Source organism: Chrysemys picta, chromosome 1, assembly GCF_011386835.1.
Source record: "Chrysemys picta bellii isolate R12L10 chromosome 1, ASM1138683v2, whole genome shotgun sequence".
NCBI classification, from domain to species: Eukaryota; Metazoa; Chordata; order Testudines; family Emydidae; genus Chrysemys; species Chrysemys picta.
This window is the reverse complement of record NC_088791.1, coordinates 3,592,820-3,607,347: the sequence shown is the minus strand read 5'-3', so window position 1 is coordinate 3,607,347 and position 14,528 is coordinate 3,592,820. Positions and strand designations below refer to the sequence as shown.

Below are 14,528 nucleotides of genomic sequence, written 5' to 3'. Positions count from 1 at the left end.
CCCCTGCTTCCTTTCACTCACACCTTCACTGAGCAGGCACCTCACAGCCGCTCGGCCCAATGCGTGGGTGCACGGCTTACATCACCTCTCCCAACCGCTCTGAATTTAACCCATTGTTTCAGTGCCACTCAACTTCCCCTGCTCGGGTGACAACACCGTCACATACAGCACTTTACAGCTGGCGCCCCACTTCCCCGACGTGGGCGAACATGATCTCCATGCTACAGCAGGGGGAAACTAAGGCCTAGAGTGAGGAAGGGAGTCTCCGAGCCAGGAATGCCAGCTCCCGGCCCCGAGCCACAGGACGCCATGCTGCCTTCAGCGATGGTTTCATTGGCTCCTCGTGGGCGCAGCCATAGCTGTGAGTAGGAACAGTGTGTGCAGGCTGAGTGAACACAGCCCAGTCTTTCCAACACAGCTTTTTGTTGCCAGTAGAATCAGTCTGAACATGACTGAAACTAGACCAGTCGGAGGGCAGCTGAGAGAAGAGGTCTTTGAGGACAGGACGGAGGCCAGTCAGCAAGTGGAAGTTACAAACGCAGGAAAGGCAAGTCTGGCCACGTTGGCCGGGAACATGCAGAAGGAAATTCACACGATAATGCAAAGGAACAGACTGCATGTTTAATGAGGCCCATGTTTAACAACCGTTGGCACGACTTCATACACACACACAAACCCTTCAATGAAAACATTCCCTATGCTGCGTGGCGAAGGATGTCTGTGCAAAGCCCCACCCAGCTGCAGCTCTCCAAGCAGGAGGAGGGCAGAGACTGACGCTGAGTCACTTACTGGCCCAAGCACAGGACTGGAGCCAGGAACACCCAAGAACCGGATCTCTTCTGATACCACCTCCCTTTGCAGATTTGGGCAGGTCCCAGGTTCTCCGCTTCAAATCTCCCCCGGTGGGGGACCAATCCTTCTCTTCTGGGCAGTGCTTTGAGAGATGCAACGCACCACACCGCAGAAAGGGGGAAGCTATTATGATCATTACTGATGTTTGAAAGCCACCTTCTGCCTCGTGGCAGTCTGAGCTAACACCTCACCACTTCCGTCAGCCTGGCCGAGGAGCCCAGCAGGCTTCCAGAGCAGCGAGGCGGCTACATGGAATGGTTCAGGCTCAGAGCCCGTCTGTTCACCGGCTGCCACGTTCTCAGTACAAAACTCCCTTGCCGCACTGCTGACCCCAGGGAAGGGACATTGGGGGAACAGCTGGATAAAGTAGATTTGAGGGGGAACACATGAAGTCTAGGATAGAGCATTTCCAGCAGCAGGGTAGGGCTTTCCCCACTTCCAGGTAACCTGTTGCTTCTCATAGCTGAGTTCTGGCAGCTCCCTTGACTCTACACAGCAAGTCCATGCAACAAGATGCCATTCACCCAGCAACAAGCTTATGAAGTCGGGGACAGCACTGAAGGCAGAAGACTCAACCTACTCAACTCTGCTACTCCCTTTTGCTTCCATTTCAACACATGGCCTCATTACACCAAACTGTCTGTTAACACCCTGCATAACACGCACTTCTCACACACCCGCATGCTGCAGCTCACACTGTCAGACATACTTCGGTTTTTAAGTCAAAATAAGCCAAGATTGAAGAAAATCAGTTAGAGTGTTAAAGTTATGACCATTTCAGGTCAGTACGTTGAAACTTCTGAGTTTAGATCAATTCAAACTCTGAGCGGTTTGCACCGTTGCAGAGCCAGGAAGCATTTTAGCTTCGATTCTGTCTGATCTGGGAGCGCTGGCTGCTTGCTCGTGTGATTCTGAGAGCGGCCCTTGTTCCACCACAGATCAGAGCCTGCACAGCTGACTAGCAGGGGCCGGCACACAGGGGCCATGAGTACTAGTCACCAAAGCTTCAAGGACCAAGCCGTGTACACAGAACAGTGACCAGGAAAGGCTCAGCGACAGCCCTGGAGTAAGCTGCCACCGGTGGATGTAGAATCCCCATCCCTCCAGATTTTCTAGGCTAGAGCAGTGATCTTTCAGGCACTGTCTTGGGATGATCAAGTCAATCCTGCCATCACGTACAAGGACGGAGTAGAGGAACCACCATTCATTCTCTTATTCTCCAGTCCTTTGCAAAGGATCATAGGACTGGAAGGGACCTCAAGAGGTCATCTAGTCCAGTCCCCTGCACTCATGGCAGGACTAAGTATTATCTAGACCAGTGGTTCTGAAACGTTTGTACCGGTGACCCCTTTCATGTAGCAAGCCTCTGAGTGTTATCCCCTTATAAATTAAAAACACCTTTTTATGTATTTAACATCATTATAAATGCTGGAGGCAAAGCGGGGTTTGGGGTGAAGGCTCACAGCTCATGACCCCCCATGTAATAACCTCGCAACCCCCTGAAGGGTCCTGACCCCCAGTTTGAGAACCCCTATCCAGATCATTCCCAACAGGTGTTTGTCTAAGCTGCTCTTAAACATCTCCAATGATGGAGATTCCACAACCTCCCTGGGCAATTTATTCCAATGCTTAACCACCTTGACCATTAGGAAGTTTTTCCTAACATCCAACCTAAACCACCCTTGCTGCAATTTAAGCCCATTGCTTCTTGTCCTATCCTCAGAGGTTAAGAACATTTTTTCTCCCTCCTCCTTGTAGCAATCTTTTATGTACTTGAAAACTTATGTCCCCTCTCAGCCTTCTCTTTTCCAGACTAAACAAACTCAATTTTTTCAATCTCTCCTCATAGGTCATGTTTTCTAGACCTTCAATCATTTTTGTCGCTCTTCTCTGGACTTTCTCCAATTTGTCCGTATCTTTCCTGAAATGTGGCGCCCAGAACTGGACACACTACTCCAGGTGAGGACATATCAGTGTGGAGTAGAGCAGAAGAATTACTTCTTGTGTCTTGCTTATAACACTCCTGCTAATACATCCCAGAATGTTTGCTTTTTTTGCAAAAACGTTACACTGTTGACTCTAGATCCCTTTCCGCAGTACTCCTTCCTAGGCAGTCATTTCCCATTTTGTGTGTGTGCAACTGATTGTCCCTTCCTAAGTGGAGTACTCTGCATTTGTCCTTATTGAATTTCATCCTATTTACTTCAGACCATTTCTCCAGACATTTTGAATTTTAATCCTATCCTCCAAAGCACTTGCAACCCCTCCCAGCGTGGTATCGAAGCACCAGGCAGAGGCAAAACATGGCCCATCTCCTAACAGTCTGTGGAAACACACCCAGAGGAGTAAGCTCAGTAACACTCAGGTCAGTGGGAGCCAGAGCAGTAAAATTACCAGCCTGGAGACCCCCCGTCACCCATTCTAACTCTGGGCCTTATTCTGCCCGACATGCTGAGTGGAACCTTACTTTGTGAATAGTCTCATTGGTTTCAAAGGCGCTACTCAACGGAAGGTTGGCCCAAGTGGGACCACGGAGACTAGGGGAAGCAGACTCCTCCTTTAGACCTCTCAGCAGGGTCCATAGCAGTAACTACCTGCACTTCTTAGGGTATGTCTACTGCCCGCCGGACCAGCGGGCAGCGATCGATCCAGCAGGGGTCGATTTATCGCGTCTTGTCTAGACGCGATAAATCGACCCCCGAGCACTCTCTCGTCGACTCCTGTACTCCACCGCCGCAAGAGGCGCAGGCGGCGTCGATAGGGGAGCGGCAGCAGTCAACTCAGCACAGGGAAGACACTGCGGTAAGTCGATCTAAGTATGTCGACCTCAGCTACACTATTCGCATAGCTGAAGTTGCATAACTTAGATCGATCCCCCCGTCCCCCCGTCCCCTGCCCCAGTGTAGACCAGGCCTTAGAGAGGTGAGACACACAAGGCTGAATTCTGCTCCCCGTTACACTGCTAGTAACCTGGAGCGACTCCACTAGACTTCAACACAATAGCAAAAGTCTGACCCCACACTTCATTGAAGAAACTCACTCAGGCCCCATCCTTTCCACTTATGTTCCCAGCAGCCCGACATCCAATGAAGTGTAGGTATCCAGCCCCTCTTCTCCTGGCACTAGCTGATGAAGTGTTTACTCCTTGGTTTTTCGGTCCCTTTCCAAGGTTTCCAGCAGGCACAATCTGCCTGTGGAGTTTTCGTTTCTTCTGTGAGTTTGCTGGGGGAGCAAATGGCAGCTGAAGACTCAGGTTTTCCATTGAAGTCAGTTTCTGGAATGGAATGGAGAGACCCTTATGCGTCACCCAGTCAAGGTGCTTCCCTTTGTGGTTGGCAAAGGGATCACCACAACGGCAGTCTGCCAGCATCTGTTATTCACCGGCCAGCCTGATGTTGACTAATATATGCTGGTTAGCATACAAATATATATCATTAATAATATGTATTATATGCACCATATAGACATACTGTATATGGTGTTAGTGTGTGTGTGTGTATATATATTACACACACACAAAGCACCAATAATGTAATAGTGATAGAACCTAATCTGGTTTGTACCATAATCCTGTTCACTTATGCTAAGGATTGCATAATACCTTGCATTTGCTGAAGTCAGCATTTGGCACAAGCCGATAGGAAACTTGTCAAAATTAAGACACATTCGTTCTCTGTCATGGTACAAGCTAGGGAAGGACCTCCATGGATCAGTACGTGGAATGCTAACATCCAGAACAAAGCTAAGGAAGGAACAGAACAAGAAGTTAGGGAACTGGAACAAACTGATAGGTTGGATTTTAGTGTCAGGTAAAGAAATGGATAACTTGTAAAGTCATATAAATAATAGCAGCCGAAACCCGTAACTTGAAGAACGCAACTTCTGCATAAGATGAAAGTACCATCGCTGCGTGTGACTGCTCTTTGGAGACTGGTATGGTCATCTCATTAATAAACCCGACTGATGTCGATCATTTGGTCTTGAGTATATTTCAAACGAAATAAACCAAAGTGTGGTCAAGCAATTGACTATACAATTTATCAACACCGATCATCATGGAGAGGGGCTGCTCGCACAGCACTTTGAAAGGGTAAAACACGATGTACAGGAGGCTATTACATTTCACTGCTCATGCTCTCCATAACTTCCCCACACCTTAGTTACTGCGGTCACTCAGAAAGCTTTTTCTCCCAAGAAATCTTTGCTGAGACACTGCTCCCGTCCGACTGCAGCTGGAAAGCCCTGCATAACTCAAGGACCTGGTCAGAGTCACTTCCTCGAGGAAGATCCCAATGCAGCATTGTGCCGATTCCAACGGAAGTGCCTAGGAGCGCTAGCTGAGCAAAGAACATGTCCTTCTTCAGCACCCGAGCAAACAGCACGTGTGTCATGCTGACGCAATTGCGTCCACTTGGCAACTGTGGCCTGGCTGCTCCTCCCTCAACTTTGCAGCATGCTGCCAGCCTGCAAGGGCAAGCACGACTGCCTAGATACTCAGCACCACATCCCTGCAGCACTGCCAAGGAAAGAAGTCTCCTCCAAGGCTGCAGAGCAACACAACTCCACCTGATTAAATTAAACCATCTATTTCCTGTCCCAGTTCCAGGGCTCACCAGAGGAATGGAAACCCAGCAGGAACACCACACGACAAAGTGCCAGGAAGGAAGCTTAAAACAAGGTCAAATGTATGTGCTTACAAACAGGCCCCTCTCTGTTCTGTGACTGCAGAACTGGGCTCCAGAATCTCAGCAGTCATTAAAAACAAAAAAAGTCTTGCCCACTTGGGTGAGAAAACCCTGAAAACGTGAACTGAGTGTAACCAGTCCAGGGCTGGGTTCCAGAGTCTGCAAGCAGCCTCCAACAGTGGCTCCGAAAGGTGCGAACTGCCCCAGTTGTTTCAATGTGGTGCTGGTGATGCCAAAATGAATGGTAGTTTAAACGTCAATCCTATTTGACTGTTGAGCATGTCAGCAAAAGATCCAGCAAGTGTGATTCTCACAGGCCCAAACTCCCCCCTCGCAGTTTTGCAGGTGGGGAGTTACTAAATAGATTCATAATTTTTGTATTTAAATTGTTAAAATCCTCCATTTTTAAATTTAAATGAGGCTCCACAGAGCCTCCAGAGTGCCACAGAGCCCTGGCACCTTAGGGCCAGCTTGCTGAGAGTTTATAACCAAGCCAGCGTTTTACACTCTCACGGCCTCTGCGGAGGATGTCCAAGTGCTTTACAAGAGCTCCTGTGAGATAGGAGAGCCTGATCCCAATGTCGATCTGGGAACAGGCCCCAAATCCCCGACTCTCCGGACTGATCCTTGTGTACCCTGATCAAAACTCAGTTTAATGACGCAGCATTTGAGGCCAATAATTATACACCAGGTCTGTGTGTAAACTGAGACAGGCTTTGATACACCTATACAAGGACATCAATGGTTAAATTCAAAGCTGAATGATGGGAAGGGAAGCTGTAATTGTAGCCGTGTTACAAACACAGACTGGACGCCTTGTGGTCTGGGTGTGCCAATGCACTATGGAAAGGAAAGGGTTAGCGTCATACATTTGGGTACCTAGACAGCCTCTATGCTTTCTCCCCAGAAAGGCAAAGTTACCCACAGGAAAAGGAAAGGAAATTGTTGAAAGCTCGAGTCCTGTCTACTCTCACGCCTGTCACGTCGGTACCCATTGCCGGGGGTGGGGAGAGAGAGGGGTTAGGGCAATCTGCTCCCCTGCAAGTTCAGCCCAGAGAAATACAGGCTTGACAGTGTGGGACTTGCATGTGAAGAGGCTTCTACTTCCTAACCAGGCCAGCCACGGGGCAGTTGTCCCTTACTCCAAGTGAGAGCCAAGGATGTCCCTTTCAATAGCGCAGCCTCTGCAGCACACTCAGGCAAGGAAAAAGGTCTGGGTCACATTCCCACTGGATAGGCACCATGGAGAGCAGGGGTTCTGCACACTCAGACTCCACCTTCCATGGCAATCCAGAAAGACACGTGTTTTCCAGACAGGATAGACCAGGACCCAGGCCCCTTGGCGGTGTTGCAGCTCTAGGCTGGTGCATGTTACATAACACAAATGGGATCAGAAGGTGCAGAGACGTACATGAGGAAGCAATGGTACCAATACACTTCGCGTCAGACTACCCTTCTCACCCAGCCAGCAGACTCCAATACTCAGAACCCACAGCCTGATCTTCTGCCCAACCCCTTCCCTGCCTGGCTTGTGTTAGAGGCCAGTCCTGCAGCCCTTCCTGAAATGAGTAGTGCTGCTGTCTTTCAGGTGAGTCAAAGCCTTACATTGGGCGGTGTAGCAGCCATCAGTCTTGCCAAAGGGCTCCTGGGCCCAGCCAGAAAGAATAGTAATGCTACTGTTTCCAATGCTATATTTGCAGTGGTCCACCAAAGAATGTATTTCAAACCATTTCAGACCTCTGTCTGCTAATCTCATTTAATCCTGGAGACATTTTGGCAGACCCGCTGGATTAAAGTGATAGCGGGCCAAGCACTCACTCTCACTCTCTCTCTCTCTCTCTCACACACACACAACTTTACTGCAAACCATATTTCCCCAGTAAGCTACTGGGCTCTCTTTGCTCAACAGACTGGAAGAAGCAGTGAAGCGTGTCGGAAAAACAACTTCTTCAATAGTTGTGCTCCCCCCTCAAAAATTCTGAACGAACGGCTAGGTGTAAGAATATCCGGGATGGTGGACAAGCCCCATAAAGCCTAAAATGGTTGCTGGAGGTCGGCTTGCCATTGCAATCCCAGGCTTTCATCACCACCTTCCTGGGATCTAACACATTTAACACTTGATTCCCCTTTGCCCAAGAAGGTTAGAAAACTCAGATCTAACCTGATGAGACCGGTACTTTGTCCTTTTTGTTTTAGAAATGGCATGGAGCCATTACTCAGCCCCTTGGTTCCAATACTTGGCAAAGCAATCCCCCCCTCCCCACCTTCCGCTTCTCCTCCTACCCTCATGCTTAATAAATGCATGTTTGTACGTGGAAAATTCCCAATCTGAAGTAATACATTTTTTTAGGTGTACTTTTACTCCAATAGAATGTAGCTCTCTCCAACGTCTAGCACTGTTCCAAGCAATCTGAGGAGCTATTCTGCTCTCTCGTGTAAATTTGGCTGTTACAAATACTCACTAGCAGCCTTCAGGAAGTCTCTGAGGAACTTTTTAATATCTGGATAGTAGTTGGTCATTAAGACTCATCTCTCCCTGGTTTTCAGGGTTCTTTTAAATGCTAACTGATTAAATCATAGTGTTGCCCAATCTGTTAAGTACTTTTCCTTTTATTTTTAGGCCCTGAGCCCATTTGGAGTTTTAAGACCCAAGCAAGTGACCTAACTTAGTAAGTTTTCTCCACTCTACACTTGACAGGTTAAAAATAAGGAACATTTGATTAAAAAAAATACTGATCTCGTCAGTGGGGAACCTCCTTTTATGAAGTCTGAACCCCGAGTGAATTCTTGTGGCACAGAAAGTTGTGGTCCTAGTGGAAGTACTGAGATGACCATTTGTTTTTTGGCCTAGTGCTAATTGCACGAGTCTAAAAGCTCAGTACTCTGCTGAAGGCTCCCGTGCCCTTGACACATGATGGACACAAATAATTAAGTGCAGAGGTCCTGGGAAGGATGGTTAGTTCTTCTCGTACAGTTAGAAAACAGGAACATGTCACCATAGAAGTAAAGTAGTTATGAGCAGGCCCCGGGTTCTCATCTCTTCCCAGAAAGCCACCAACTGCTGTTGGCTGAATGTCTCAGAATAACCTGCTTCTCCTCCGGACTGAAGTGCAGTATGGTCAATATGGCAGTTAGAGTCTGCTGACGGCCCAGTGAGTCCGGTAAGGTCAAGAACCGATAGACAATGTTCTTGAGATATTCCAGGTTGGCTCCCTCTCTGCTCTTATCCCTTAAGTTCTTCTGGATATGGTCTTGAAGGGTAGATACCTCTTCCCTATGCTTCTCTTCCTCAACCAAAAGTCTCTCCTGGAGCTGGTGAACTTCCTTCTCCAGTTTGTGCTTCTGCTTCCTTAAGGCTACAATTTCTACCTCTTTCCGGGCCAGCTGCTCTGCATACAGAAAGAAAGTGGGCTCATTGGTGGCAGCAAGATGCAGAGCCTGGGTGAGGTTCTCAGAAGAGATTGCACCCATTAAATCATCACCGCTAATGTCACTCCCTGATGCTAGGTAGTTTTTGGATCCTTGAAGCCCATAAGGTATGGCTAGAGACCTCAACTGCTCCAGCTCTTGGTCCTTTTCAGACAGCACCGCCAGTGCTCTGTCCCGCTGCTTGTGCATCTCTTCCTCCAGCTTTAGTGCCCTTTCCCTGTAATCCAACTGGCATTTCTCTAGGTCCTGTCTGTGGACCTGCTGCAGGTGGGACACCTCTTGCTTCTTGGCTTCCATTTCTTGCTTGTGTTGCTTTTCCATCTCCTCACAGGAGAGCCGAAGTGCAACGTATTTCTCCTTCAGCTCAGCCAGCTGTTCCTGGGTGTCCTCTAGCTCTTTGGCCAGGTTGCCATCTTTGGCTGACTTGTTCTTGAGGACCACTTGTGCTCTCATCTTGTACCTTTCAAATTCCTCCTTCAGTTGCTTCAGCTCTTGTTGGTAATACAGAGCAGTAGCCTTCTCCCCATCCCCAGCCTCAGTGCCCTTTGGCAGCTCCAGCTCACAGAGCTTCTCTATGTCCAAGGCAGGCTGACTGTTCTTGGCTGCCATCTGCAGCAGCTTCTTCAGCTTCTCCATTTTGTCTTTCAGAACATGAACATCCAGGCTGTTTTCCTCAACGTGAATGTCCATTGGGGATCGGCTGGAAGCAGCGATGGCCAGAGTCTTGTTTTCCAGGTCTAACTGCACAATGCGGTCCTTTAGTTTCTGAATGGTCATTTGGTCTTTTTGTTTGGCTTTTTCGTAAGTGCCAAGCAGCTCTGACACCTCAGAGACCTGGCTCTCCAAGCTGGCCACTCGGCGCTCCTCCATCTGGGCATGCTGACGGAGCTGCTCTTCTGCCTGTGCAGTCTGGAAACAAAAGGAGCACAGACGGGTTACACTTCTGTTTTGTTTCATACTGGAAATTTGTGGCGGGAATTAACCTCGGTCTCCTGAATCCCAGGCTAGCACCCTAGCCACCGGGCCATCCTTCCTCTCTCACAATCAAGTCTGGGCCATTACACAGCTAGTCTGGCCCATATTTAAAGGATAAATAAACAAAGGATCAAATGAAACAAGAAACAATTTTCTATTTGCATTCTCCATTCTCAAGCAAGAAGTGCTGCTATGCCACACCGACACTGGCAATGAGAGGCATGCCAGCACTGGATCTCTTAAGGCCCTGTTTTTCGTATGGAATTTCTCAAAACCTGTGTGTAATCTAAAGGATGCAGTAGTCGCAACTGCACTGGGTACAACTGCAGCATCTTGCGGAGCTAGTATTATAGCCAAATTCAAGTAATCTTCTCCACTGGTCAGACTTCCTTGGGAAATCCTCTTGGTAGAGGCCATTTTCCAAGGACAAGCCCACAGAGGAGTGCGAGGCCAGAGATAAAATGAAATTAACGCCCATGTGTTATCTGGTGGAAGGAATTTTCTAGACACTTCCAAATCCAGAGGGGAAGAAAGAATTCTGGAATGTTAACAGGAAAAGTTGGAGATTTTATTCTGGAATTCTTTCAGCAGCAAATCCAATTACTGGAGATGATTTCTATCCCCTCTTCAATATGGGTTCACCTACCCATCGCTCTCTTCCTCCATATCCCTGGTTTCTGCCCTTCTCTCTCCCCACCTGCACGAGAGGCCTTTGCCCTGTTGTACCCGCCCCCCAAACGTTACAGACAGCGATCACAAAGGGCCTCAACAGCAGAGCTTTCCCCGGAATACCATGAAACTTACAAGGACGGCACAAGACACATCAGTTTCACGTTGCTCCCACCAACATTGAGGAGCAATTGCCAATGGCAGCATAAGATCTTTCTCAATGGAACAGACAATGGTCCTTGTAGTCTGATATCTGGCTGCCAAGGAAGGTGTGAAACTGTCAAAATACATCTCATTGTGCATGCAGCACGGTAGCAAGAAAAGAGGAAAGATTTTTTCATGACCCCAGCCGGTTACCAGCTCAGCCCCTGAAGCTGAAGGGTTAAAAGCCCTTCTCATTTCACTTTATCTTACTGAGTTATTTACCTTAGCATCCATTAATAGAGAGTTCTGTTGATTTACAAAACACTACATTAAAATTATTTCTATCATAATTTCAATGAACACTGCTCTTGCACTGCAGGAACTTGAAAAGTTTTACAAAGGTACAATCATAGGAACTGCCACAATGGCTCAGAAGTGTTCTATCCACTCCAGTATCTGGTCTTGGACAGTGGCCAGGATAACATGATTCAGAAGGTGGTGTAAGAAACTCTATAATGGAGAATTATGGCATACCTGTTCATAAAAGAAGTTTCTTCCTACTCCCATTGGTTAGTGGTTGACTTTTGCCCTGAAGCATGGCAGTTTGTATCCTTATTAAGAAGTTATTCCTTCTAGTGGAACAGTAGATTTTTTTTTAAATCTCTTATTTATGAAGATGCAGGATTTATGTCAACCCAAACTCACTACACATCTCTGTGCAGTCACTATTGCTTTCTTCCTATACAAGATGTTGGCTAGTGCACCCTGGTGTACAAACAGAGAATTACCTTTCTCATCTCTTGCAGCAGCTGCGCTTGAAAGTGACTCTTGAGGCTGGCCATCTCATCCTGCAGCTCCTGCAGCCGGGGGTCTGGCTTGCTGTTCTCTTCCTGCACAGCCTGCAGTTCTCTCTTCAGCTCCTCCACCACCCTGCTCAGCTGCTTGGTCTGCAGTTCAGACTCTTCCACACGGTCAGCCACGTACACCCTTCCAGCCAGTGCTTCCCTGGTCTCCTCCAGCTTTAGCTCCACATCCTGGCGCAAGGTCCTCTCACTTTGCAGCAGCTTCTGTAGCTCCCGCAGCATAACGGCATGGTCACTCTGCTCCTGGGCCCGGTCATGTTGCTGTGTGATTAGACGAGCTTTGGTCTCTGCCAGCTGCTCCTGGACACACTTCATCTCTGCCTCCAACTTGCTTCTCTCTTCCTCAGCCTTTTTACTGGCCTCATCCAGGTCCTGCTTCATTTTTTTCTTGTCTGCTAGGTATGAGGCTTCCATGCGGGATTTCTCTTGGGTGACTGTAGCCAGGGAGCTGGTCAAGGTGGCCAGCTGAGTCTTCAGCTGGAGCACCCTTTTGTCAGCCTCATTAGCAGCGGCTGGCACATCCCCACTGCCAGTGCTGACGCCACTCTCTGATCCACTCGCCTCCTCCGATTTCAGAAGGGAAGACCCAGCTGTGGTTCTCTCATCTTCTGTCCCCAGTTCACCCTTGGCACTGGTCAAGCTGGCAGCAGTGTCCACACTTGTAGCTGTCCCCATGCTGTCTTCACTATGAACAGAACTCCTGTCATCAGCAGAGTCAGCAAAGGAAACATTGGAGCTGGCAATGTCTTCAAGGTGAGCGCCACTCAGGCCAACGTCTGTCTCATGAGACACGGACAACACTTTTAAGCTAGCTTCCAAGGCTTCCTTTTCCTTGAGCAAGCTCTTGTAGGCTCTAACAACATCCTTCAAGCGAGTCTGGTACTGAAGAAGCTGTTTTTTCTGAGAGTCAACAGTCTCCAGAAGATCTTTTTTACTAGGACCACCTCCAAAGTTCATGCCAAACTTCTCCATGACTCCTCAGCGGCTGTTCAACTTTGCGGCTCATGCAACCTGAAAGGAGAGGGAGAAAAAAACATGAGTGAAGGCTACATAAATAGCCTTAGCAAGTCTTAAAACAGATGAGTGCCGGCTACTGTATGAGGCAAAGTATAGAATCACAGAATATCAGGGTTGGAAGGGAACTCAGGGGGTCATCTAGTTCACCCCCCTGCTCAAAGCAGGACCAATCCCCAGACAGATTTTTACCCCAGTTCCCTAAGGGGCCCCCTCAAGGATTGAACTCACAACCCTGGGTTTAGCAGGCCAATGCTCAAACCCCTGAGCTCTCCCTCCCCACAATGCTGACCTCACTCCGGCCACACAGCGCTCATGGGCTCACAAATCTGTAGAGCAGTAGCCCAGGACATAATGATAGTCTGAGGCGCAACCACCCACATCAGACGATTGTGAACGCCAGAGACCCAGCCCCAGGAAAAGGCGCAGACTAATTACAGGCCTGGGCACTTCCGTGACTCCCGAGTAACCCCAGTTTTGTCACTGACTCCTGGCACCCCCCCCCCCGCCCCCGCTCTCTGCGCCTTCCTTCACCCATCTGTAGAAGGGGCTAACACCCCTGTCCGAGGGGCTCGGGGCCTGGGACGTGCCGCGGAGCAGAGGGAGCCGGAGGCCAGGACTGCAGGCTGCCGCCCACACGCCGGCCGGGGGCTGCGGGGCCTGGGGGCGGAGTGCGACTCAGGCCCGCCAGGGCCCCCGCCCCGGCCTCACAGGGGGGCGGCTGGGCTCCAGCCATGGGCGGGGGGAGCCCCGCAGCTGCCCCAGCCGCTCCCTGGCCGTAGGACCCCGGGCCCGCCTCACGCCCCAGCAAGGGCGTTTCTCCTCACCCGGATCTCCACCTCCGGCTCCACCGGAGTCCCTCCGACCCTCACCACGCATGCGCGTATCCCAGAGGGCTCAGGCCTCGCGCCTGCGCGTTCCGCACCGCTGCCTTCCAAAGCGCGTGCGCGTAGGACGCTGGTCACCAACCGACGCTTGCTGCTCATGCGCGAATGCCCGTGGCTCCCTACGAACGCTCGCTAACGCATGCGCATAGCCCGTAATCCCCGTCCAACGGTCGCCGCGCCTGCGCGAATCCCCGTGGCTCCCTTCCAAGGGTCGACGCACATGCGCCTGTTGGCCGCGTTCGACTGTAAATGCGCGAGCGCGCGCTCCGGTCTTTCCGCCGCTGTCTCTCACTGCGCATGTGCTGATTGCAGTAAACGCTTACTCCGCGGCCCGCAGAATAGGCCCCGCCCCTGGTGGCAGGGGCGGGGCCTATTCGTTTTGGGGCGGGGCCTCGTGGTTAGCTGCAGAGCTGGGTCTGGAGTGCTGGCGTGGTGTGGACACGTTGCTAGCAAGTCCCGGGGCTAGGGTGACCAGATGTCCTGATTTTATAGGAGAGTCCCAATTTTTGAGTCTTTTTTTCTTATATAGGCTCCTATTACCCCCCACCCCATGTCCCGATTTTTCAGATTTGCTGTCTGGTTACCCTACTCCTCCTGGTGGTGGGCACGAGAGGGGCCCGGAGCAGAGAGCGCAAGAGGGGGAGCTGAATTTGCTGCAGACCCTGAGTATCAAATCCAGGGGTGTCCCGAGAGGTGGCAGGTGCTCAGGCGGTGGCGTGCAGAAGTGAACGTGACCCCTTCCTTTCTAGGGACCGTCCTTGCAGAGGGGGCTGTCTCACCGTAGAATAAACCCCCTTCTCAGACAGAAGGCTTGTTCCTTCCAGCTCAAAGTCTGCCTCTTTGCTCATTAGCGGTATCATGTTTCTCAGGCAGGATACCCAGAACTGTTACGGATAGCTTAATATGACTCCATTCTAGAATTCAATAGCCCGGTATTAGTCGTGTAGTTGTAGTCGTGTGTCACTCCCAGGGTATGAGAGACTAGGCGGGTGAGATAATGTCTGACTGGC

At 49.9% G+C, this 14,528-nt stretch overlaps 1 protein-coding gene across 1 annotated transcript; it reads right to left on the bottom strand.

The window, feature by feature from the left end:
- Positions 1 to 8,012: 8,012 nt before the first annotated feature.
- GCC1 (GRIP and coiled-coil domain containing 1) lies at positions 8,013 to 13,841 on the bottom strand. The gene is made up of 3 exons (XM_008174152.4): positions 13,459 to 13,841; positions 11,543 to 12,628; positions 8,013 to 9,875 (listed from the first exon to the last, which is right to left on the bottom strand). Exons 2-3 carry the CDS (start codon positions 12,587 to 12,589, stop codon positions 8,571 to 8,573), a joined length of 2,352 nt encoding a protein of 783 aa, XP_008172374.2. The 5' UTR covers positions 12,590 to 12,628; positions 13,459 to 13,841; the 3' UTR covers positions 8,013 to 8,570.
- Positions 13,842 to 14,528: the final 687 nt, after the last annotated feature.

Bases quoted from the DNA above. Each gene is read 5' to 3' on its own strand.
- GCC1 (XM_008174152.4), bottom strand. From the start codon at position 12,589: ATGGAGAAGTTTGGCATGAACTTTGGAGGTGGTCCTAGTAAAAAAGAT. The intron at 9,876-11,542 runs GTAATTCTCTGT...TTTTGTTTCCAG, and splicing joins TGCTGCAAGAGATGAGAAAG to ACTGCACAGGCAGAAGAGCA.